Source organism: Ruditapes philippinarum, unplaced genomic scaffold (genome assembly GCF_026571515.1).
Source record: "Ruditapes philippinarum isolate M1 unplaced genomic scaffold, ASM2657151v2 ctg24_1_1_1_1, whole genome shotgun sequence".
NCBI classification, from domain to species: domain Eukaryota; kingdom Metazoa; phylum Mollusca; class Bivalvia; order Venerida; family Veneridae; genus Ruditapes; species Ruditapes philippinarum.
The window spans coordinates 386,121-413,889 of NW_026853760.1; the positions used below are offsets into that span (position 1 = coordinate 386,121).

Below are 27,769 nucleotides of genomic sequence, written 5' to 3' on the forward strand. Positions count from 1 at the left end.
AATTGATAACTTCTAAGTTATCAAGAAAACCCGGCTTGGTGAATCAGATATGACATAAATATGATAAAATAGGGATACAAAACAACAACAACAATCCAAAAGTATGTCGTCATGATTGCGTGTTTTCAGCCTTTTGCCCTTTCGTCCAAAGAATACACTCATCCGAGATGCCATAATTAATCAGGCACCTTATAAAATACGTAAGGTTGCTTTTTTACAGAAAATTTAAACTTAACATTAATATGATCAGACTGGAAGCGAGATAGATACTTTTCCTTTATCATTCTTTACAATATGTGCGATAAATGTGCACTAACTTGTGACGGCATTTGTGGTCAACTATTTACGATCGCTGAGTTTGAATATTAAGGTTTGACAAAACTTTTGGATTCTTATGTGTCAAAACCAGCTAACGTAACAAAATGTCTGTGGTTCTAACCAGATGGCCAATTTATGCCTAAAATAATGCTCACAAGAGCACTCGAGGTACACCTTCGCCATATGATATGACATTTAAACGTCGCCTCGCCTTGTTGATCTTTATTCTCATTCTTTGTGCTGTGGTAAGTTCGTGAGCTAAAAATAAATGATTTACTAGGCAATGCCGATGATTAATACTCCGATCAGTAAGTACATGCTTTGTGGTTTCAAACAAAATGGTTATTTCAAGGTTTTTACTACCAAGGTCTATATAAAAACGAGGTCATCATGGTGCGAAACCAGTGAGATTTATAAATTATCATAGGTAAATCTTTGTAAAGACTAAGAAATACTTTAGGAAAAATTATAATGCGACGGCCATGATTCAAACAATTCATGTAAGTACGCAAGACAAAGTTTGCATCTCTTTAATGAGGATGTATGAATTTTGTAAATCAGTATGCCCCTTAGATGAGGTTCATAACTTTTACAAATTGGTAAGAGCTTCACCTAACCAAATACCAAATATCTAATCACTCTTATCATTCTTAGGATTTTTAAACATTTTCTATATATTTCAACTTCTGAGCATATGTAAAATCAGGTAAATGATTATTCATCAGTTTAATGGATTATGTATTTACATATTAAATGTATAATAAGAGTAATTCAAAGTCATGTTTAATTGTAAAGAGACTCTAAGACTAACGTCATGAAAGTCAATTCCAAACCTTTTACATTTTTAAAAGTTTCTCAATATTCTTAATCAGGTTTTTTTTTTATTTATTTATCCACCCGTTTATTTTATCTATTGCACTTTTTTAATAAATGATTTCTTACGATTGATTCATTGACAGGACAGTTGTGGTGTTACTCCACAAATCCTGTCAGAAAAGTGGAAAATTGTTCCATCGTTGCTTGTGAGGATGCTGCCGTATCAAAATCTTATCAACTAATAAGGGGAGACAACAAAACCGCAATGGTAAAATATTCTTAAATCTTTTATCTAGTTTATTTGCAACGTATTTCCATAAAATTTTGTTTCAGTTTTTAGCATTGTTATTCGGTCAGATTCCGTGTAAATTTTATTTTGTGTTCTAGATGTAACATTTTTTATACGTATTGCATGCACACACGAGAACGCATGACTTCACGAAGACTGCATTGAAAATATTCAGTACGAAAATCGGTAAATGCCGTGCAGTAACTCAGCAGGGTAGGATTACATTCGATATCTTTTTTTTTAAGTTTTACATTTTATAAAAATGATTACAAAGTTTTCTTATTTTGCATTCACATATGTAGTTGCATATATGGATGCCTTGAAAGTCATGTATGTAATTAACCAATGCCGAATCTTGAGATCCGTATTAAGTGATCTCCATGAAGCTATGATGTCCTGAAAGAAATGTTGAATTTTTTATATTTTACCATGCTTGAAATGGAAAGATTTACCACGAAAGATATTATTTTGCCATGACAACTTTTTGAACATTTTTTTTTAAAATGTGCGTTTTGTTAAATCTCATTTGCGGTTACAGACCACTAAACTTTAGAAGTCCAACAATATAAATTACCGAGATTGTCACTGAATCACTTTAGAAATAAAAGAGGTGTGTGGAATAAATGAGGGGTGAGGCGAGTACCAACAGACTCCCTGAATTTCTGTTGTATATAATGTGTATATTCGGTTTCTAAAAAATAATGATTTTGGTAGTTAATACACAGTAATTTATATGTTCATGTGCGTGTATATACACTCCTAAAGTCGATGTTGTTGTTGTCATTAACATTTGGATTTTAAGTAAAAAGTTATTTGTAAAAAAGGAAAGTACGGTTAATTAGAATGAAAATATCTCTATGGTGGAAAAAAATGAATGAGCGAAATTCATCAAACCGTTATCGCTTTAAGCGATCTTAATAAACAACAATTTGAGAATTAGTGTCTGTAATCTTGAGCGATAATACAAAAGTGAAAATACCGTTTTCGTACAAAAATTCATCCTCGGTAGCCCATGCGTACTATTTAAGTTAAGTTGCATGTTAAACTGACAATGTATTCTGCAGCAAAGAACGACTGAAATAAAAAGAATGTAACAAACGATTGAGACAATTAAAGCAGCACGCCTCCAGATTCATGTTAATTTTCATTTTTTAAATGTATTTAAAAGTAAGATAATGTGAGGCGAACAAACAAATAGAAGATATTGAATGAGTGTAAGTTCAATACTGAATTTATTGCACGAGTTGAATAAAATTATATTATGCGAGCCTCTGGCGAGCATAATATTATTTTATTCAACGAGTGCAATAAATTCAGTAATGAACTTACACGAATTTTATATTCTATTTATCACATACCCAAAATAAACACCGTTTAAAGTGAAATAAGAGTCATGTTTCATTGACGCGCCTATAGTATAACGCTAACATTTAGCGCGTCTTTACACTATGTTTGTATAACGCTAATGACGTCACGTCAAAATATATGCACGGCTGTGCAATACCATATTTACGGAGTCGCAAAATCGGCACGGGTGTGTGATAAATAGAGGATATTAAATGAGTGTAAGTTCAATACTGAATTTATTGCACGAGTTGCATAAAATTTTATTATGCGAGCCTCTGGTGAGCATAATATTATTTTATTCAACGAGTGCAATAAATTCAGTAATGAACTTACACGAATTTAATATTCTATTTATCACATACCCAAAATAAAGACAGTTTACAGTGAAATAAGAGTCATTTTTCATTGACGCGCCTACAGTATAACGCTAACATTTAGCGCGTCTTTACACTATGTTTGTATAACGCTAATGACGTCACGTCAAAATATATGCACGGCCGTGCAATACCATATTTACGGAGTCGCAAAATCGGCACGGGTGTGTGATAAATAGAGGATATTGAAAGAGTGTAAGTTCAGTACTGAATTTATTGCACGAGTTGAATAAAATTATATTATGCGAGCCTCTGGCGAGCATAATATTATTTTATTCAACGAGTGCAATAAATTCAGTAATGAAGTTACACGAATTTAATATTCTTTTAATCACATACCCAAAATAAAGACCGTTTAAGGTAAAATAAGAGTCATTTTTCATTGACGCTTCTATAGTATAACGCTAACATTTAGCGCGTCTTTACACTATGTTTGAATTACGCTAATGACGTCACGTCAAAATATATGCACGGCCGTGCAATACCATATTCACGGAGTCGCAAAATCGGCACGGGTGTGTGATAAAGTAATTTACATATTGCAATCGGCATTTACAATCCACGAAAATTACCAAAAAAAGTGGTCATTATATGCAAAAAAACAGCCCTTTCTGTGTTAGTAACGCAATAAAAATGATGATAAAATACTGCAAAATCAGTATTAAACCACACATAACATGTAAAATATCACTCCTATCTTGAATGTTTTTACCTTTCTTAAAAGTTTGATGCATTTTTCTCAATATTAATTTTCTTAAAATATTTTTTGGATCATCTGGAGGCGTGCAGCTTTAAATGCTAAGTTTTTCAATGCGGTAAACATGTAACCAATTGTATCCGAATACGTTAGCTATAAATACGACCAGATTCAATGTGAACATCTTTTTTATGCAAAGGAGGTTTAAGATCTGTGATAGCCAATATTTTCACATGGATGTTGAGAAGTGATTTTGTCCCGAAATCTTTAAAAAGAGGGCTAATTGTAATCTTACATAAAGATGAGAACAAAAGAAATCAAAGCACAGAAGGCGCTGAATTTGTTTGGGTCTCAGAATGTCAGAAAGGTGAAGGTTGTGAGATTATAAACCAATTTGTTTTTGTATAGTGCCACCAATGCTCTCCAGCGGCGTTTTAATTGTAGTAAATTGGCTATAAGACTAATTGCAACACTGATATTCAATTCAATGTTTATATGACTTAAACAAATTGAAAAAAAAATGAGTTGCCTTAACTGGGATTTGATATCCAGACCTCTCGCTTCCTAAGCGAGCGCCCAAACCGAAACTATATGTTAGCGGCCTGAAGAAAATCATATTATTCTAAATTAGGGTTTGTAACGACGCTAACTGTTGTTTAACACATATGTAAGTAATCATGGAGCTTACTATAAGCATGTACATCTATAAAGAATAAAACAATATTGAAATCTTCGACCATTCGGGAACTATTTTGCTTGAAAATTAATGCGCCTGTCATTTGACCGTCTTTACGCAGTGATCTCCCCTGAATTTTTCGGTGTTAGTGTTCATATAAAGGGATGTAACCGCTTCAAAAAAGCGGACTACTTTCGGCATTTGCAATTAATAGCATCAGTGTCTGAAATTTCGCTACCTTTATCTGTTTGGTCTGACGACCCAAACAAATAAAAAATGACCTTGATACTTAAGTTATAGCGCAATTATTATAGCGCAAATACACTTTTATCAGTCATCCTTAAACATTGGGAATCTGTGTTACTGTCAAAATCAGTGTGTTTCATGGACAGACGTAAGGCTTCCGGTACAGTTTGACACAATGGCATGTTGAATTAACTTCATTTTGAAACTTATTTCGATACAGCTACATTTGTAGCATTCTGTGCAATGAACACACATGTCAAGTTGTATACGAAATCAGAGGAAACACTGGTAAATATAATTAATGTCCTTCATGGCACAAGGCAAGAAGGATAGACTTCACCAATTTTGTATCCTTTGTACATTTATGGCCTCTTGAATGCATTAGAGCAAAGTAGATGTGGAATTTGTTTGCATGGCACGTGACTTAGTTCCCCCAAATGTCGCTGATAACATGCCTCGTATATCATTTATAGTTCGGGATGTAAAACAAATGCTTGATATGTGTGTCAATTAGTCAAAACTGTGGCAGTATAGTTATAACGCTGATAAATGTGCTATTAAGTCATCTTAAATGAGCGTGATATGGCATTCTTAAAACGTAACAACGTGTTTTGTCTTAACAAAATATATACACACAATCAAACTCAATATCTTTTCTGCTTGAAATGAAAGTGATGAGCCGTTGCCAATAGTAGATCCTAGTCAGCATGTACATTAGTATAGTTTGGTTCAAATTCATCATGACATCACTTACATGTAAATGCACATTTCCACAAACGTGAGTGGGACAATTACAATAAATTCAGCTGGTTAATTGTTAAAATATTTATCTAATTATTGTTTGAGTTTAAGTAGAATATAAATGCAATTTGCATGCAAATATTTGCCTTGTATTGGAAAATTATCAAAAAAAATAGTTAATGGAAAATAAAAAAGTATGATGAAACATTAATTCAATAATTTACAATTCTTTCATGGGTGTTGTCGGAACAGTCAAACCTGTTGCCTCGAAGTATCAGGGATGGACGTAAGGCCGAGGGCAAGGATGTAGGACAAAAGCCCCCCCCCTGACGAAAGCCCCCTCCCGGTCTAAAAATGACAAGGTGGACAAAACCCGATGAAATTTAAACATAGGACAAAAGCCCCCCCCCAATAAAAATGTAAAGGTAGGACAAAAGCCCCCCCCCCCCCCCATGGTCCATCAAATTTACATATATTGTAAATGAATTAATAAAAGTGAAAAGAATTTGTTTTAATGTTTATTAATAAACATTAAAACATTATTAATAATGTATAAATTGAAGTGATAACAAAGTATGATAACAGATGAAATAATGCATGCATGCGATACTGAATTCATAGCTTTTCATATACACAACACGCGTCAGAAGATTAGTAATGTTTAATCAATTTTTGTAAAGGGGTCAAAAGCACTATGTCACCTACATGTGATGTCCAAACATAGTTTTTTAAACACATAAAAACACAACTTTAATACATACATGCTTAAAAATGTTACAAACATGAAGATGAAGAGCACATGGATGAAATAAAGCACAGTTTATTGATAAATTATTCTCACAGTCTCTGCTACAGTTCAGTTCCAGAAAATGTTCACATTTACTTATTAATCTTATTAAAGATTAACCTCTTTATTAATCAATTATTTCTGTTATAGATGATTATAATCTAGTAATCAAGCTAGTAATTAGAATACCTTAACAATAGCTGGGAATTATCAGTTTTGATCTTAAATCAATTTCAAAAGACTTCTATGTAAAAGTTGTGAATGAGGGTTTCATTTTTAACAAATTAACAAAATAAACAATTTTATTGAAAAAAAAACATACATATACAAATATATGTTTTCAACAGATTACTGTTCTACAAAACCCATGAAATAACTGTTTTATTACATGCATGCACAGTATTTCAGAGTTTCAATTAAACAGATGTAATTAGGAATTTGGTACTTATAGTAGGCATTAGGTTATAACATTAAATGATTGGGTATTTCTACCGAGGATAGTACAAGTATTACACAAATGATTTGAATATATGAGCCGCGTCACGACAAAACCAACATAGTGCGTTTGCGACCAGCATGGATCCAGACCAGCCTGCGCAGTCTGGTCAGGATACATGCTGTTCGCTTACCAACCCTATTACAAGTAGAGATTCTGATAGCAAACAGCATGGATCCTGATCAGACTGCGCGGATGCGCAAGCTGGTCTGGATCCATGCTGGTCGCAAACGCATTACGTTGGTTTTGTCGTGACGCGGCTCATATCATTTAAATTTTTCAGTTAAAAAGTTTCGATGATGTATGGAGATGTCACTATATTCCTGATGATGGTTGTTTCATGACTGAGAAGACACTGTGTGTGATGTTCGCCACCGACGGTGAAACATGTTTGAAATATATGTGTTGTGTAAATAGAGGTAAGATACAAATATAATACATCTTTAATGGCGAGATAAACAAGACAAACGTGTGTTATATAAGCAAAAGTAATATACAAAAATATATCATCACTGATGGCAATCACATGTATTATATAAACAATGGTATGATACAACATTATTATATCTTCACCGATACTTAATACACATTTTATATTAACACAGGTAAGATAAAAATATTCACAACTGAATACATGTGTTTTGTAAACAGAAGTAAGATACATGATTTTTCTCAACTGACGGCAAGATAAACAATACATGTGTAATATAAACAGAAGTATGAACAAAAATATACCATCATTGACGGCGAGAAATTTAATATATGTGTCATATGAATAGAGCTAAGATACAGAATATTCAACCAATGAATGCATGTTTTATATAAACATATGTAAGATACAAAAATACCGCCACTAATGGCCAGATAAACAATCCATATTTACATAAACCGAGGTAAGATATGGAAAATACCACCACTGATGGCAAAAATGTATTACATGTGTTATACCATCACTAATAGCGAGGTACTTAATACATATGTTACATAAACCAAGGTAAGATACAAAACTATACCGCCGATGGATAGATTATATAAACCGAGGTAAGATACAGAAAATATCACCACTAGTTGTAAGATACACAATACATGTGTTATATAAATTAAGGTAATATATAATAGTATACCATATAAACTATCGATGTTCTACACATACAGAAAACACCACCCTTGATAGAAAGATACACAAAACATGTGTTTTATGAATAGAGGTAAGGTACAAAAATATAACACCACAAAAATATAACACCACCGATGGCGAGATAAACAGTTCATGTTGAATTAGAACCGCGAGGTTATATACAGAAAATACGATCACTATTTGCAAGATACTTAAAACATAAATGTATGTTATATAAACAGAAATAAGATACGTAATCCACCACTGATGACGAGACAAATAAATGCACGTTTTATACACGGAAGATACTTGAAATACAACCACTGATGTCAAGATATACACTAAATGTGTTATTGGAGAGGTCAGGAGAGGTCTGATTGCTGGCGGCATCCATTTTTACGTATCTGATTGTAGTGAATGAATCTCATTTTAAGCGTAAAATGATTAGGAGCAGTCTACAAAAACTGTGCTGCGCATGCTCCGCTTCAAAATACGACTTAACTTAAACGGAAAAATAGCATCGAAGGGAACAAATCTATACATAGAAAAATTTGGAAATTATCATTTACGTTACTTAGCGCTATCCGTTTTAATCTTTTAAACTGTACCGTATTGTTTACTGAATAACGTTTTACTATTTAATGTTCCAATAAATAGTAACAGTGAACATTATAGATGCAAAATCGTCATGCACTATTATATGACCGAGTGAACCGCGTACCGAAATGTTGCTGCTCCTTTAACTTTTGAACCGGTAGACTAAATGACGCAAGGGAGATTTTTTGGCGAAAATGGCACACATTTTACTCAAGTTTGATTTCCTTCAAATATTGGGTTGGAGGCATTCAGCTTTACATACTGTTTTTTTTTCCAATCAAATGATATACACATTTTTTATGTAAATCTGGGATTTAAAATTGTTTGATTAAAGGGAGGTTTTTTGACATGATGGGACTGAAATATTTTTTCCAGATAAATGTACCATTTGATGTAGGTTTAGACCACTAATCTTTGTGCAAAATTTCAGATCATTCGCGCACTTCGTTTTTCCATAATAATTATTCAAATTTAAAAAAAAATGACCCAAAATGAAAGCGTTTAAACACATTTCACGCAGATCAGGCTGAGAAAAGCATAAAAAACGATTTTCAATTTATTTCAAAGTATATTTCTTAACTATCTTTGCTTATATTTCTGTTTAAAGTGCCCCAGCTCATTTATGTAAAAAATTCAAATGTTATGTCTTTAGGCTTTTGAACCTCAGTTGACTGAGTTGAGTCCCTTTAGCATACTTCATGCCCGTTTTGGAACATGTAGAGGAAATGTTTCTATATACTTAACAAAACATTAACTGAAAAATTGCTTATTGAATTTTACAAGAAACTTTTATTTTGATACTACTTTTAATATATATATATACATTTATTTTAAATTTAGTTTGCTGACATAAATTGTAATTTATAACCATTCATTGTGCCTTTTATGCAAATTTTCGAATAATACAAATCTTTCACAGCTGCAAATGCTTCCTTTTAAAGAAGCAAACTTGTATAAATAGAGGTTAGATACAAAGATATACCACCACTGATGGTGAGATTAACAATCCATGTTTTTTAAGAAGAAGAAGAAAAGAAAAGAACATTTATCATGGAGTACTTCGTTGTTTCAAGTTATGAAATAATAAAATTACCAATGTCACAATGATTAGGAGCTAATATGTAAAATATGTCAGCTAATTCAACATAGAAAATAACAAAGTGTGCAAATGTATCAAATGAAGAATGCATTCACTGTACAAATAATTTTAACAATATTTATCATTAATGTACTTTAACAAAAATTTGAATTTATCAAGAGCTTAAGTCATCATTCCTAACAAACGATCATAGTAAATTTGACTTTATTACTTAAATTAAGTGACAAAAATAAATAATAGTTCTTGAAATTGGTAATATTACTATAAATTAACCTGTACTTTTTAAGGCATGTGCTTGAAGAATGGAAAAAACGAACAAAAATAAATACACTTAATCATTAAAATTGTAACATTACTCTAAAGGTCAGACTTAACAGGTCATTATTATAAGTGCATGATCATTTCTTATAGCGTCCGGTACGAGATCGACCAGCAAGGTTAATATATTTAGAAAGGTTTCTTATAACGACGTTATTTTTCGAGTAAGGTAGCTGCGTAAATTTGTATCAACATATGTAAAATACAGATATGCCATCACAAATCGCAATATAAACAATTAATTAAAAACCAATTTGTTAGCTATACAACATAAACCGATGCGAAAACATGCTAAAATGCCATTTCGTTAGCCTAAAAACGTAAACTGACAAAAAAGACATGCTGAAATACCCATTTGTAAGCCAAACAGCGTAAACTGACACAAAAACCTGCCAAAATACTTATTTTTCAGCCGCACAACGAAAAGTGTTGAAAAGACATGCTAAAATACCAATATGTTAGTCGAACAGCGTAAATTGACAAAAAAGACATGCTGAAACCAAACAGCGTAATCTGACACAAAAACCTGCTAAAATACTAATTTTTAGCCGAACAACGTAAACTAACGAAAAGACATGCTAAAATACCAATATGTTAGCCGAACAATGTAAACTGACAATAAAGACATGCTAAATTACCAATTTTTCACAATGAATTATAAATGTACAAAGCATAGAAATCGATAACTCTATTGACATTCTTTGTTTATAAAGAAAAAATTATTGGCTTATAGGATGACACCAGAAAGAGTAATATTAAATTCCAGATTATTTTCATTTCATGTTTTCAATTTTTAAGGATGTTATGAAGGTAGCACAAGTACATATACTGAAGATTGGGAACATACATATACCTATAAAGAATGTCACAAATGGGCACTTATACCACCAAGTATGTTGATCTACACACAGTTTAACAGTTCAGCTCATATTACACAATCAAACAATTACTGTAGGGACATGGTGAATGACGGTAAGATTATTCCATATAATTATTGTTTATTTTGTATATTTTGATAAATAGTTTCTTGGTCCTAAAATAAAGAATTTTTGTAATAACTGTATGTTTGCAATTTAATCTTCCCCTGTTTTTAGTTTCAAAGATTTTTGACAGGTTAGATGTCCCATTTTTTACAAACAGCTGTTAGGTTATATAACACATTACCGTTTATATACGGCCACATAAGTCACATTAAACACTCGATTTATTTGATAAAATAGATAACAGTTCGTGGTAGCAGACGTGTAAATAAATAATGTAAAGTCCCGATTGTTAAATACAAACGTACACTATTTTAAACTCAAAAAGCACACGCAATTTTTTTTATTTATTTATTTTCATAATAGGGGTTCTTTATTGTTTCACTGAAGAGTTTGAAAAGGTCTCGTGTGGTATACCTTCGTGTAGTGAGCAGGCGTCAATGAATAGTAAGTAGGACTATCGGTTATCATTTGTAATTAGATTTATATAATTCACTTTTGGGAAGACCACTTTTCTTTAAAAACTCCGAATCTCGACAAGAAATTTGCATTCTTTTAGGTAGAAAAGCTACCCAGCTAGCTTATTAAAAGTCAATGGTTCTACTCAGGAATTACTGTTGTTAGAAATAATGCGCAGAGGGACGACATCAAGTTATGTCTCGAAAGTTTTTATGTTATTTAAACTTACTCAACAAATAAAACTTTTTTTTATCATGAATAATGATTTTGTTTTGCATATAAAATTAAACCAAAGTGCTGCAGCACTGAATGCGACGGACATGCAACCGGAGAGACATTAAGGCTTTTTTTAGAAAAAAAACACAAAAGATATAACAGAGAAAATTTGTTCCATACAAGTTCGAGATTTGTAGAGCAATACATTTTATGTGTCCCAATCTGATATAGTTCAGATTTTCTACTTTCAAGCAGAACAAGTAAAAAGTTTTAAATACAGAATGAAATTTATGCCTATAATTCTGGTCAAACTTGTTAATCAGTGTCCCAAGAAATGATAAGTAAATAGAAAAAAAACTGTCGACGAAATATTTCTAAAATAAAAGATTCAAGATTCAAAATATTTCATTTGGTAACGTAAACATGACGTTTCTTGCTACACAATACATATATACAATGATACAATATAACTTGTCAACATGACACAAATGTATAGACAATTATATTTTTAGCGGAAAATATGATACATATAGTCAAAACAAGAAAGAAAATGGAAGCGAGAAAACAAGGAGGTTGAACAAATGGAAATTTTGTATATTTAATGACTTACAGCTAAATTACAGTCAAAATCAGTCAAATGTTAAATTATTGAATTAGTGTTTACGTATATCATTATAAGCATTACAAATACAAACAAAATGAAATTCGTCTTCTATATCACGTGAATTACAAATAAGACAATATCTCTCACTACGTTCAGTTCTACAATTACCATACCGTCCAGTTTCTATTCTAAGTTGGTGTGAAGACAATCTTAATTTTGCAAAAGCAATCCTAAATTTCTTAGGAATTTTATCAAGATACAGTGAGTAATCAAATGACGTCTTAAAAAGTCTATATGTGCTCGGGCTAGTTGTTACATTATGATACAATGACTGGATGAATTGATCAATAAGAGTTTGCTTAAATAATAAATGTACATTTTTAAGGTTATAAATACTTGGATAATACCATATATATGACACACCTGCATTATCTAACAATGATTTCACATTAGACAACCAGTTATTTTTTCCTCTATTAATATCATTTAACATTGATGTATATAAGTATCTAACTATAACATTATTACTGTTAACAATATTTGACCAAAATTTGATAATACGTACATATCTGTTTACATATAAAGGGTACCTTTTTAGTTTACCATAAATAGGCATGCTGCTAGTTGACTGCTTAACACATAACATGGACTTACAAAATTTTAGATGTACTCGTTCGATTTCCTTACTTTTACTAAATCCCCATATTTCACAGGCATAATTTAAGATAGATACAACAAAAGCATCAAATAATTGCAAAGAAGTACTAAATTTAACTGGTGTCTGTTTTAAATTGAACAGTAAAACATTTAACGCCTTTAGGGCTTTCCCTACTAAATACTCTTGATTTAAAGTAAAACTACCTGTATAGTTGAAAACAGTACCTAAATAATTAAAATTGTCGACTATTTCTAAGAGAATATTATTATATGTCCAATACTCATTATTTCTAATCGGACCCCTCTTCCTAAAAACCATAATCTTACTTTTACCTTCATTTACTTTAAGGCCCCATAAAGTAATGTATTTAAACTATTTTGTATTAGTCTTCAGGGGATTTACTTAAAATAACAATATCATCAGCAAATAACATAAGAATAAATGTAATACCATCTAATGTTAAACCAGAATTAATATCATTTAATAAATACATTTCTAAATCTTCTAAAACATAGAAAACAATATCGGGGACATAACCTCCCCTTGTTTAAGACCAATTGAACATTCCAGGAAATCTGAATATGATTTACTGCCCCTTATTCGTGCTTTTACTTTAGAGTACATATCATGGATGATTCTTAAAGTTTTTCCACGTACACCAATATTATATAGTTTAAACCATAAACCATTACGATAAACACTATCAAAAGCCTTTTGAAAATCTATAAAGGCACATGTCAGACGCCCATTTTCATTAAAATTTTTATTAACAACAGCATTTAAAACAAAAATAGCATCAACTGTGGAGCGACCCTTCCTGAAACCAAATTGTGCATCACTAATTTTGTCGTTTTCTTCAGACCATTTTGTCAATCTGTTATTCAGAACACCTGTAAATATCTCTGAAAAACAACTAACGAGACTGATTCCTCTATAATTACTAGCAAGTGCAGGGTCATTTTTCTTAAACAGAGGTACAATAATACTTTCCATTCATGAATCTGGAAAAAAGCCAGAGTTCAGAATACCATTAAAAATATCAACTAAATGCGATGATAAAATATCGGATGAATTTATAAAATACTCATTCATTAACTGGCCACCTGCAAAAGCCTTATTTTTCTTTAAATGACGAATAACACAATTTATCTCATCAACTGTTATAGGTTCATTTAGCTCCTCGTACAGTACATCATAACTAAAAAAATCTAAATTTTCACAAAATAATTCACTTTCGGCATGCAAAACGTTTGGCAAATCATTACTTAGGGTAGAAAAATGCTCATAAAAATCTTCTATGGAAACACTATTCTTATGTATCGCCTTTGTAGTAAACAATTTCCAAAAATCCTTAGGTTTACAGTGACGAAGGCGTTCAATTTCTCTTAATTTTTTTAACTCATAACTACGTTTCTTTTTTAACAGCATTTTTATAAATTAGTTTATTATTACAAAATTCTATTCTATTTACATCATTTTTACACATATTATATTTATATACAGAAATTAAATATACCTCTTTTGAACGTTTGCAATCTTCATCAAACCATTCCGCTTTTTAGCTCGACCTTTCTATGAAAAGGGGAGCTATCCTACTCGCCCCGACGTCGGCGTCGGCGTCGGCGTCGGCGTCACACCTTGGTTAAGTTTTTCGTACCACCCCACTTTATTTCAGAAGTATTACAAGTATGGCTTTGAAACTTACCATACTTGTTCACCATCATAACCTCCATCTACAGACAAGAGTACATAACTCTGTCAAGGTTTTTGACAGAATTATGGCCCTTTTTTGACTTAGAAAGTGTATTGAGCTTGGTTAAGTTTTTTGTACCACCTCACTTTATTTCAAAACCATTGGAGGTATTGCTTTTGAAACTGACCATACTTGTTTACCATCACGACCTTCATCAACAGACAAGAGGACATAACTCTGTCAAGGTTTTTTTGACAGAATTATGCCCCTTTTTGACTTAGAAAATACATTGAATATGGGTAAAATCCACTTATTTGCCTTAACCCTTTGAGATATTGCTTTTGAAACTTTTAATGCTATTTCACATCATTACCCCCATCTGTACGCAAGAGAAGGTAACTCTGTCAGGGATTTGTTTTAAAAATTAAGGCCTTTTATCGACTTAGAATCTTGGTTAAGTTTTTGTACCAGTCAACTTTTTGACTGAACTGGTTGAGATATTAAATTGAAAGTTGGAATACTTGTTTACCATCATGGTCCCAAACATGGGCAGGAGAAGGTAATTCTGTTAAGGATTTTATTTGAATTATGGCCCTTTTGACTTAGAAACTCAGTTAAAATTTTTCATTCTTGTCCACCTTGTTACCTAACCATTTGAGATATTTACTTTGGAAGTTGGAGTTCTTATGTGCCATCATGAGACCTATCTGTAAGCAAGAGAAGATAACTCTGTGAAAATGTTTCTTGATTTGTACTTAGAAATTCCTAGTTAAAGTCTTGTGTGCCCTTAACTGTCAAAGTTTTGTTTTATAGGCAAGCACTAAAAAAGTCGAGCGCGCTGTCCTTCTGACAGCTCTTGTTTACATAGTTTACCATCGGCACGTGGCGTAATATATGTTATTCTACGTTTACAAAATAATGGATCTGCCACGCTTCTCACAACATTTACAAAGGATTCTATACATGAATTTAACTGTAATATATCGTTAAAATCAACATTTTCGGTAATAGTATTTAAACGTGGTAGTTGTGATATAAGACCTCTACGGAATTCGTTCCGTAACTCGTCATTCCATCGTAAACTAATGCCTTCATAATAAATATCATTATCCTCGTGCAATACGTGGCATTTAATAGAAAATGATATAGGAGCATGATCAGACCATTCATTAAAACTCTGTACAGAGAAATCGCTAACTAAACTGAAATATTGCTCTTTCAACAATAGATAGTCAATGACACTAGATCCCGATGAACATATATAAGTATAGTTTCCATTATTATAGTCGCGCGACCAAGCCTACCATTTGCAATACGTAAAGAACTAGCCTTGCATACATCTAATAATTTAATACCCGAGTTATTATGTAGACAGTCCATGGACACGTCTAAAGGCATGTCGGTGTAATAATCACAAGAAAAGCATTGATGCAAAGCATCAAAGGGCGTCCAAACAGCAGGTGCAGATGAACTAGTAGATATATGATGACAAGATATTCTTATAAACTTTTCAATGGTTCATTGGGTTTTACCAGAATTGTATATCACTTTTGAATGAACGGACGAAAGACATTGTTCATTATTTATAACTTTGATCGGCATGCTAGAAATTAGAATATTACTTGTTATTTCTTTATGATCGTGGTTATAAATAGCAACGGATATGCATGTATACAATCATTTATAATCCATATGTGTAACGCATGATCAACACCATACTTGTGTAATTGTCCCTTATTATGTTATTGCTATTAACGAGGACCCCCTCTTAAGTTATCTGTTCACACTAAGTAACAATATGACACTTGTTATATTACCATGTTGATCATGTTGAGCATAATTGTTTATTATACAATAAATGTAATTTCTATTTTAATAAAAAAAAAATACAGACTTTATGAATATTGTTTTCTTTTCTTTTTTTGTGTGTGTTTTATGCGCTATTTTAATACTGAGTTTTTACGTTTACTACTATTTTAAGAATTCAATTGTCATAATGATCGACGATTATAAGTCAAAACTTAACTGGAAAAAGTCAGTAAATCATGGTTAATCTTTCAATTTATAATATTGTTTATTCTTAAACCATATACATGTACATTTGTATTTTTCTTTATCATTTTTTAAATTATCAATCAATTGAATAATTCATAAAAACTGATTTGTAACTTTGAATAATTCCTCGGAATCTTTACTAAACACGAATAACAAATTATATAAAATGTTTTTAAAGTTGATAGTGTCATATTAATGCATAAAAATGTACATTTTTTCTCAATTATTGTACATATTTATTGTTTTTATCTCATATAGATAAAATATAACATGCGATTTGTGTTGTTGGTTGGTTTTTTTTTTCGAATTGTATGTTTATGTATAATAATAATCAATCAATTCGAGAGTTGATCTGTGTTTATTAATTATTGTAACAAAACTAAGTGACAAACATTCATTTTGAAAAAAAAGCTTATTTATCTGAAAAATATTTGTTCTGTTCTGTAACGATATCTACTCCAAAACCGGGAGAGACCGGACAATAAACGTGTGGTACTATTCGCCGGTCATTAGTAAATCCCGGGAGAGACCGGGAATTACCTAGGAGTACATCCCTCTATAAATAGATTTTCGGAATATTAAGGTCATCAACTCATCATTCTATTAACAGCTTTTGGAATAACATACCATAATAACCCACTGTGTACTACAAAATGATAAGCAAAATACCCCGAAGAGCGCGATTTATTGACGGAAAAGGTTATTTCATTTGAAAATGTTTGCATTGCGAAATTCTCCAGTTCGCCATTCATTGTACATATCGCGACTAATTAACAATCAAGCACCCTCATACCGATCGGAATGATCGGCTTTTATTATTGGCAACTATAAAAGGCTCGAGAAGTTGCTGTCGCCCTTTCACAAAATCTCATTTCATTCCAATAGGCGCCGCGCTTCGGCGCGGACGCCAATCACAGTCTGTAAAACTAACGGTACGATCACAAACAATATAATCATTGCGGTCTCCATTACCTGTACGTGCATTCCAATCGCCAGTTAACAATGTAATACCACGATTTTCATAAAGTAAAATATCGTTTTGAACAATATCAAATAAATCACCATTGATAAAGTTATAAGCAGGGGAACCTTCCACCCCTATATATACACCAGCTAAATAAATGTCATCTGTAAGATTAAAAAATATTTTATCAAGTTTCAACCAACTGATAGTGTCAAAATGATTCTGTACAACGGTAACCCCTTTATTTATTTCATTTTTAATGTATACTAATACCCCACCACTAGATCGCTTTGCTCGTCGGTTTTGAAATTTACGATAGAAATTAAAAGTTGTATACCCATCTATATCAAAATTAGAATTTTTATTACCCCAAGTCTCAAACAAAAATATAATATCGTTATTACACATTTTCTTTATAAAATCATTGTCCTCTAATTTAGATCTACTAAGTCCATTTACATTCCATGATAATATGGACAGTCCAGCCTCATCGAGTCCCTACTTCCGGTTCCCGTTCTGCATCTGGCTTCTGTCGGACTCTTTATCGCTTACTGGTACCCCGTCAATAAAAAGCGTGTCGTAGGCTAACCAATCTTGACGACCTTGTTTTTGGCATTTTTAAGTTTCGGTAAGAGTGATTTTCTCCGTGCTACAATTTCCGGTGGAAATTGCTCGTGAAGATAAAACTTTGTGTCATTAAGCTTGGTTCTGAGGCGACGCACCATTTCTCTATCTTTGTAGAAGGCAAATTTGGCAACTATTTTGCGTGGATTACCGCTACGTTGATTATAATCTCCCATGCGATGGACACGTTCGAACTGTAAATTGTCCGCTAACTGCTGAGCGATGTTCAAATGGTCAGCAAAGAATCGACGTAAAGTTTGCTCACTATTTTCCCACGTTTCTTGCTTAGGTTCAGGAATATTACCATAATTTAAATTGTTACGCATGCTTTGTGACTTGACATACACTAAATCGTCCTTGACCTGAGCTTCAGTTTGATGCATTTGATCCAATTCGCTCTGTGCCTGACCAAGAGCAAATTCAAGACTATCTACCCTCGAGTCAATTTTAGATACCCTGTCCTCCATTTTTTGGTTACTATCATGTACAAAAGTCCATAATTTTTTAAGGTCGATCTCAAAACTGCTCACCTTTTGCTCAAGTATGTCCAAGGTATTGAGACGCTGGTCAACATGATTAAGCTTCAGCTCTATTCTTCGCAAATATTCAATGATAGCATCCGTATGTGTGTCAGTGCTGGTAGAAATATCCGCCGGAATAGGGAGCGGGGGCACTGATGTCAACAGAGGTGTTGAATTAGGGGGCGGGTCACTTGAAGAAGCTTGTTTAGGGTCCATGATTAAGGAATAATTGTCAGTTTCAGATAATGATTCCGACACAAACACCGTACTATCCAGTGATAACAAATTATCAAACAACACGCTATTAGCGTTATGTAAAGTTTCTGCCAAACTAGTATTACAGTCAAATTTATCCGGGGGCGTCCGGCCATGTCTAGGATTTTTTACCTGTTCCCCACCCGTATTGTCACTGCTATGTTTACGCTTTTTATCCGATTTATTCCCTTTTCTATTTCCCATTTGACGTTTTAAAATATAAATAATAATATACCATCTTTTACTTCAATAATATTATATCTAAAGTTGTATTTTGACACTAAAATATCCAAATATTTGACAAAAATTTTCAACGAAAGAAAAACCGCGTCCATTCAAAATCGATCACGTGACTAAAACCCTTACTTTGTTACATGCAATACTTTAAGAAATTCTATACAATTATTGTAAGAAGTAAACAAGTTAAAAATGGAATTTTATTGTCTATATACGATGATATAACACGAAGCAATTCTAATTAACATTTTCACATGTATTATGTATTATGCTTGAAGTAAACAAAGTAAGTATCCGCTGGTTTATTACATGTATAATGTGTACTCGTCCGAAAGTCAGCACAGGTGATGCAGAATCTATTTTTAGAATAGTGTTATCTTCAGGTCATATCGTGACCTAGAAAATTATGTAAACAAAACACAAGAATCGGAAGTACAACTGATATTATAACTTCCTTCAATAAAGATTACCATGAAAGACTACATGGTGGTAAAGTGTTGAAAAACTCTCTTGTTACATGCATTTTCAAAAATAGATATTTATAGTACAAACCATTGTACTGTAGTCTAATTTATTAATTACTGCTGGATATTCAGCTGAACCCGCGGTATGAGTCACGAAAAGAGTTCTTCTTTTATCAATGCGCGATTTATTATAGAGTCACGAAAAACTGATCTGTTAATAAAAATGTTTTGTTTAATGAAGAACTTTTATTTCCTACTATAATTTCTATGAATTATTGAGATTACTCCTTAATTATAGCATAATTTGCTGTCCTACTTTTTCGACAGCGGTAAATCGTTTCAGCAGTTATTTGCATATTGCGCAATAATACTACGGGGCTACAGCGTTTTTATCAAATCAAATACGTTCATATTTTAAATTGGATATCTTAATTTGAAATTGAAAAGGCTAAATATGGAAGTTTTTAAGATATCCCGACAAAGTATGGGAGTTTCATAGGATCAAATTCATGTACTATTTCTTGGGCTGTTATTCGGTTGAGGACACTTGCGCGATTGTAGCCGACGAAATCCCATGTGTAGATGGCATAGCTCTGAACGCGCCTGAGGGCGCGTCCGTCGCAAACAAAACAGGCAAAATATCCTATGGGTGATGGAAAATATCAAATAAAAAGAAATTAAATAAACATAGAAATGCAAACCCAATACTGAATATTGTTTAATCACCCTAAGAATATGTGGTCGGCTTTTTAATTTTTCTTCAACTTATCAGCTTAGCTGTGATATGAAGTCTTTTCTGTATTTCTGTATTTTCTGGGTTTCTGTATTTCACTATTTCATAATCTTTGATCTCCTTTCAAAATTCCCTATTTTAAAAGTTTCGCTAATTGTTTTCCCGTTCAGGGTGCACACATTCTTTTACTTCGGGACCATACGCCGCTTTTTATGGAATGACACTTCTGTGACTCATCGAAGATTCCATAATAACCGCCTTATGAACAAATCTGAGGATGTTTCTCAATGCAAAATTTCACCATTACCAAGTTAAAATGTTGAATTTTGCTCAAGCCGGTGCTAGTGGCGCAAATAATAACTTGCAAAATCCGGTACCATCCATAAATGTTAAGCAAACGCATTAAAGTTGAAGAAAGAAAAAGAAGAGGAAATTAAATTATTTACATTAAGTGTTTTAAGACACTTTCTCAAGTGCGTTTAAAATTCTAGATTTCACCGGGACTTTCTGTTGTGAAACCGGTTTTATGAAAGTGTAAAAGTTGTTGTTATTACGAAGGTGGACCATATAAGATGTCATCGTTTATACCATTCATTCCTCTAGAGTACAAGAATCAGTACCCTTTTCTAAAATTGGACCTGATTACTCCGGACCATTCTACATTAAAACAAAAGATGGACCATAGAAGACGTGGATTTGTCTTTTTGGTGTTTAGTAACAAGAAATTTTCGCTACTTGATCGTCGCCAGAAATATCATTTTCAACATTTTCATAATTCAGTTATATATCACATCTTTCCTCATCTAATTTGGTATCATTATTTTTATCTTCATTATTTATTTTCTTAGTTTTCTCTATTTTACCTTGAACTGTGTTCTCCTCTTTAAGCAATTTTTCATCATCATTATCATCATCAACTAAATTTTTCTCTAACATTATGCTTACGCAATTGTCATCATTAATTGCTCACAGTTTGAATATCTAGAGTAGAATGTGTTATATAATTTGTCTATGTCTCCTGTTTTTACTTATAAGTCATTGTCTTCATTCCATATTCAATCTGTCATGATTTCCTTATTTATTTTCATTCCATCAACCTTTTCATTTTCATAAGTACTTGAAACGCTGTCATTTTTTTAACAATATCTTAATCATTTCTAGATTCAGTATCATAACTTTGTTTCTTTTTTCGTGAACCACTTCACTTTCTTCACTTCTACAAACATCATTTACATTTAATGCCGTCGTTCTATCTTGTGACGCCTCGTCTGAACAAACATCTTCAAAATATCTTGATTCCTTTTCATGTATGCTAACTCCGGTCAAACTGAATATTGCTATTGAAATAGCCATATCATCGTTAACCAATTGCGTACAGTTTTCAAACATTAAGTCATGTAACTTTTTGTACTGAACTCCCGAACACAATGTTTACTTTTTTAAGTGAACTTCATTCGTGTGACGTATCAAGTTTCTCTCGTAAGAATACTGACTATTGCAATATATCACAGGTGAAGACAATAGAAAATATTCATTTCCTTACAATTTTAAAAAAATATTTATGAATAATAATTAATGAAATAACGTGCACATATCAAACGCCTATTTTCAAAATAAATCCTCATTGTAAAAAGACCTTTACTAAACATTCAATAAACACTAAACATAAATTCCGTTATTCTAAGTAAAATCTATATATAATTTAATCACGAAAATGTGTTTAAAAGTATTATTTAGTGAAATAACCAAAACAAAGCAATTTACAAATTATCAATTGCACTTACAGCCCACGTAAATTACGATAAAGAGGACAAAATATGCAAAAATTGCCCTTACTGCGTTAGTAACGCAGTAGAAATATAGTAATAAATGCTGAAAAATCAGTCATTAATTGCACATAACATGTAAATTATTACTTGAATCTTGAATATGTTTACTTTTCCTAAAATCTTAGTACATTTTTCTAAAATTTGATTTTATTGAAATATTTTCGCTCATCTGGAGGCATGCAGCTTTAATCCGAAAATTGGCATTCCGAAATAGTATGGCAACAATAGTAATTTTTCACAACATTAAAATACAAGTGATAAATAACTGACAGTATGGAAAAAGGACAAAATGTTTTAAACGAATTTGGGAGAATTTAAAGAGGCGAAACTCGATCAACCTTCGGGAACGTATGCAGTCAGAACTGAAATCATAGAAAACACTATTTTCATATAATGCTACAATTGGAGATGTAGTTCTTTTTAAAGAAAACCTACCACGAGGAGATTGGAGAATTGTGCGCATATGAGAATTTCTTCAAAGTTGGGATGGGAAGATCAATCGGCAAAGCCGAAAATAGTGTTTGTCAAAGTTTGTAGTGTAAAATTAAATGTCAATGTCTAATTTGTGTTTTAATTATGTGAAGATTTTACTAGGAATAAAGGAATTTGTGTTTTCGTTTATTGTATATTTAATAAAGATGTTACTCTTGCTACCGGGACATTTTTTTCATTTTTTTTTTAATTAATTAATTAATATTTGTAATTATTTGCTGTGTAAAACTGTGTATCAATGCATAACCTGTTTTATAATATCAGAATACCCGCATTCTTGTTACAACATCACATTAAAGGACAGAATAAGTGTCGGACTACCGGGTAATGCAACAGAGAAGCAAGTGTGTGAGTCTCTCACAGATAAGTCTTATATCAATTCAACAAGTGAGGAAGTTCTAGGATGTCAAGGTTGCAAGTGCTGCCAAAGAGTAGGTGCGTTTACTCCTATTTATTCCTATGCCTTAGTTACTATTGTAACAATGATGACTCTTTTTTCTTGCTCTCTTTCATATCTGCTGATGAACAGTTTGTGTTTTAACCAGGTTGTCTTACAAAAAGTTGCGTATGAGATTGTTGATATTGACGGGTGGCTGATTTGCTTACAAATTTCTTTCAAACTCTAACAGAATGGTTGTCATCAGGTGTCGTGACGCATAAATTTGTGATTACTTAACGTTTGTTTATGTCTGGCTCCTTAAGTTTTAAAACGCTGAATTTTTAAATAACCTGGCAAAAGAGATCACCATAATGTGCAGAATGCAATAATTGGGTTGCTACCCCCAAAGTCAAAGTCACACTAAAAGGTCAAGTGTTAAGGAGTCTACATTTCGTGTCCGCTGCAATGTTTTTAAGATAGCTTGGCAGAAATTGTCACCATTATGGCATCATGTGCAGAGCACAACAATCAAGTCACCACCCTCATGGTCGAGGTCGCTCTCAAAGGTTTAATGTTAAAACATCTATTTTATATCTATATCATGTCCCCGCTATAACTTATTGGCAATTCAAAGGTTTTAAAATTTAATATTAGAATTATACGAATGGCCTTCATCTGTCAGTCTCTCCGTTCGTCAGTTTCTTAATCCGTCTATCGTCTTACCGTCATAACATTTTGGGTTGCTACCCCCAAGGTCAATGTCACACTTAAAAGTCAAGTGTTCAAAAGTCTACATTTCGTGCCGGTGATTTTCTTAAATAACTTTGCACAAGTGATCACCATTATAAGCAGAGCGCAATAATTGTGTTGATATCCCAAAGGTCAAGGCCACACTTAAAGGTCGAGTGTTTAAAGTCTACATTTTGTGACCGCTCCATAAAATTTAAACCACTGTCATGTTTTTTTAAAGATAACTTGGCAGAAATTATCACCTTTATTGCACCATGTGCAGAGCAGAACAATAAACGCACTACCCCCAAGGTCAGGGCCACACTCAAAAGTCCAATATTAAAACATCTTTTTTGCAAGTCCGCTTTATAATTTATTGACAATTCAAAGTTTTTGAGATAACATGGCAATAATGATCTCCACCATGACACAATTTGAAATGCACAACATACAGGTTGCTACCGCCAAAGTCAAGGTTACACCTAAAAGTCAAATGATAAAGTCCACATTTTCCTGTCCGCTCCTTAACTTTTAAACTACTTAAAAGTTCGTAAAATGACTTTAAACAAATGTTCACCATAATGACCTGATGTGTGGAGAGCAATATTAAGGTTGCTAGCCAAAGGTCTAGGTCAAATGTTCAATTTTTTTTTGTTCTCTTCATAGATTTTAACTTCGGAAATTATTTAATCATATTGGCACAAATGATCACAATCATCACCAGTCCTACAGAGGTCAACAGCTTATCCCCAAGGTCAAGGTTATAACATAACCAGAAGTCGTGTAATTTTCACCTGAATGATTTGTAAAACTTGGAAAACTATAACAAATAATACACCAGAGTCACAATCAAATTATTATAAGTTAAAACAGTACATTACTAAAGCTCACTGAACAACATTTTGTCTTAAGCATGAAATAACCAAATATGTGAGAAACTTGTTAATATATGAAGTCTCAAACTATCTAGGTTACCAAGACCTTAATCTAAAAATTCAAACAAAATAAGTGGATCTACAAAGGTATCTACCTTCTAGATATGGAAGATAATTGGTCAATAACTAAAACGGGCTTTTGTGATGAGCAAATGTGCTTATGATGTGCATTGCACAATATCAAGGTCATGGTTGGTTAAAGGTCAAGAAGTATAAGTATGCCCGCTGCGGAAGGGGGTTTAGCTGTCCTTCAGACTGCCTTGTTAAAATGTAACATAATTCGTAAAATGTTACAAAACTATTTTTCAAAAATACACCGACAGTCATTGAATATTTCATTGTCTTGTACCGGGGTATTTTGTCTTCAAAGGATGCTATGAAGAAGATCCTAGAAGCTATCGTGGCACATGGTCACATTCGTCGTCCGGTCATCTTTGTAAACGATGGGAAGATCAGGATATATTTTTGCCTAATACTGACATTCCTGCAATGGAAAATTTCTGTCGATATTGTAAGTATACACATGTAATTATTAGAAGAGATAGCTCACGTGTAGAGGCTGTAAGTATACATTAATTTATGTACTTATAGAGATTGTAAATAAATAGATATACTGACTGAGATACATGTTGTAAGTAAAATGTATATAGATATAAAGATAGACATAAAGATTGTAAGCATATAGATAAAAAGACAGAGATAATGATTGTAAAAATATAGATATAGAGATAGGGATAAAGATTGTAAGTATATATATATATATATATATATATATATATATATATATATATATATATATATATATACTATATATATATATATATATATATATATATATATAAGACAGAGATAAAGATTGTAAAGTATATAGAAATAAAGACAGAGATAAAGATTGTAAGTATATAGGTATTGAGTCAGAGATAAAGATTGTAAAAATAAAGATATAAAAACAGAGATAAAGATTGTAAAAATAAAGATATAAAGACAGAGATAAAGATTGTAAGTATATAGATATAAAGATAGAGATAAAGATTGTAAAAATAAAGATATAAAAACAGAGATAAAGATTGTAAGTATATAGATATAAAGATAGAGATAAAGATTGGTATGGTATGGAGGTATGGAGTCAGACATTAAGATTGTAAAAATAAAGATATAAAACAGAGATAAAGATTGTAAGTATATAGATATAAAGATAGAGATAAAGATTGTAAGTATATAGGTAATGAGTCAGATATAAAGGTTGTAAAAATAAAGATATAAAAACAGAGATAAAGATTGTAAGTATAAAGATATAAAGATAGAGATAAAGATTGTAAGTATATAGATATAAAGATAGAGATAAAGATTGTAAGTATATAGATATAAAGATGATTATAAAGGAAGTAAGCACACACACATAAAATAGAAATATAAGTCTACAGATATAAAGATAAAAAATACTGTAAATATAAAGATACTGATATAGATGTTAGTATACAGATAAAAAGATGTAAATTTAATAACACTATATGCATATACATATTTGACTATACAGGTTGATATCAAATTTATTCAGGAATTTATTCACGTTTTATGGTAAAACAGGATATTGTAAGTATACTTCTTTGATAAGACAGTACATTAATAAAATTTTCGTTATACCGGTAGAGATTGCAAACCGGTAGAGATTGCAAACCGGTAGAGATTGCAAAAATGCAAGCTTAATAATACAAGTTCGACTGACCATTGCGTTGAACGCGCTTTGATGAGTAATAAGATAAAATTATAGTACACTATTAGATAATCAATAGATATCGTTGTAAGGTCCTGTTATAAAATGTAAGAGCCGAATTAAATGTAAGCGAAGGTATCTTCTATTTTATGTTCTTTGGCTGTGAAAATTTGTACGGTGTTACTATAGCACTGATACCGTTTGTTTTCCCGCCATAATTCCGAACCATTTCATGTATAGTGATCGCTTTTCGAGCACGAAAATTTATATGTAACAATTTTGTCCTTGTACTTTTGTGTATGTTCATAATTGCTTAATATAGAATGTGTATTTGATTTTTTCAATATTTGTTGCTGTAAACATTTGTTGCTTTAAACATTTGTGTCACGTTTAATGGTGATGAAGTCTTTTGTCATTATCAATTTTGCAAGACCTTAAACGCTGTAATTTCTTACAGACGAAAAGTATGATGTATAAGCATCCCTGTCTTCTAGCTCAGGCGTGGTACTAGCTTAAGCTTTAAGCTAGACTAAGTATGACAGCGTGCTTTTGTGCTCATTTCCAATTAAATGCTTTTATACTGTGAAACTACTAGTAATTGAGTATTTTTTGTATCATTTTAGACTTCGGTACCATTGGATGTTTTGCAAGAGATAATGCGGCGAACAGGAGTTTATACATGCCATGTCCAATCAAATTATGTTCGAATGATAATCAATCAACATCCTCTATGGATCCAAGGAAAACCATGAGAGAGTTACATACCGGCAAAATGGGCACACCATTATCAGACAAGGCTTCAAGGTCTTCTTCCTGTAGAGAAATATTGTTCATCCAAGTATTCATCGTTGTATATGGAGTTTTCGATTGATTCATTGATTCATAAGAAATTATACTAACAAAAATATGGAATTATATTTAAAAAATGTAAACTCAGTGTTCAGTGAAGAATGAAATATGTTTTGTCTTGTGCAAAAAAGTATATGTTTTCGAAATAAATCATATTTAATTACAAGCAATTTATATCAGTCATTATCAGTCATCCATCTTATCCCATTCTTTCTGGCGTTTCCACAATATGATTTGGATAAATAATAATAATACTCATACAGTGTAAAGATCATACTGGACCCGATTGGTGTCTCTTTCAACATCGTTTCTTTAGCAATGTAATAGTCCACATATATGTCCCCGTATTGTACAGTTATATGTTCGCATAGGTACGTTCACGTCGTCGAGAAGCTACGGGGCACCAGCAGAAGATTTGGAGCTTGGCTGATTCATCATTAATGACACGTTAACTGGCTAAA

General features: G+C 32.2%; 1 protein-coding gene across 2 annotated transcripts in view; it reads left to right on the top strand.

The window, feature by feature from the left end:
- Window positions 1–27,478, top strand: part of LOC132737758 (apolipoprotein(a)-like) — a 29,352-nt gene extending 1,874 nt beyond the window's left edge. The window contains exons 3-9 of one of the 2 annotated variants that reach the window (XM_060725099.1): window positions 1,278–1,402; window positions 7,071–7,206; window positions 10,717–10,890; window positions 11,265–11,345; window positions 22,967–23,137; window positions 25,116–25,256; window positions 27,083–27,478. In XM_060725099.1, the coding sequence (XP_060581082.1) occupies window positions 1,278–1,402; window positions 7,071–7,206; window positions 10,717–10,890; window positions 11,265–11,345; window positions 22,967–23,137; window positions 25,116–25,256; window positions 27,083–27,330 (1,076 nt within the window). In that variant the 3' untranslated portion in view covers window positions 27,331–27,478. The remainder of the gene's footprint in view (window positions 1–1,277; window positions 1,403–7,070; window positions 7,207–10,716; window positions 10,891–11,264; window positions 11,346–22,966; window positions 23,138–25,115; window positions 25,257–27,082) is intronic. The other variant, XM_060725100.1, reaches the window with a different exon arrangement.
- The last annotated feature ends 291 nt before the right edge of the window (window positions 27,479–27,769 follow it).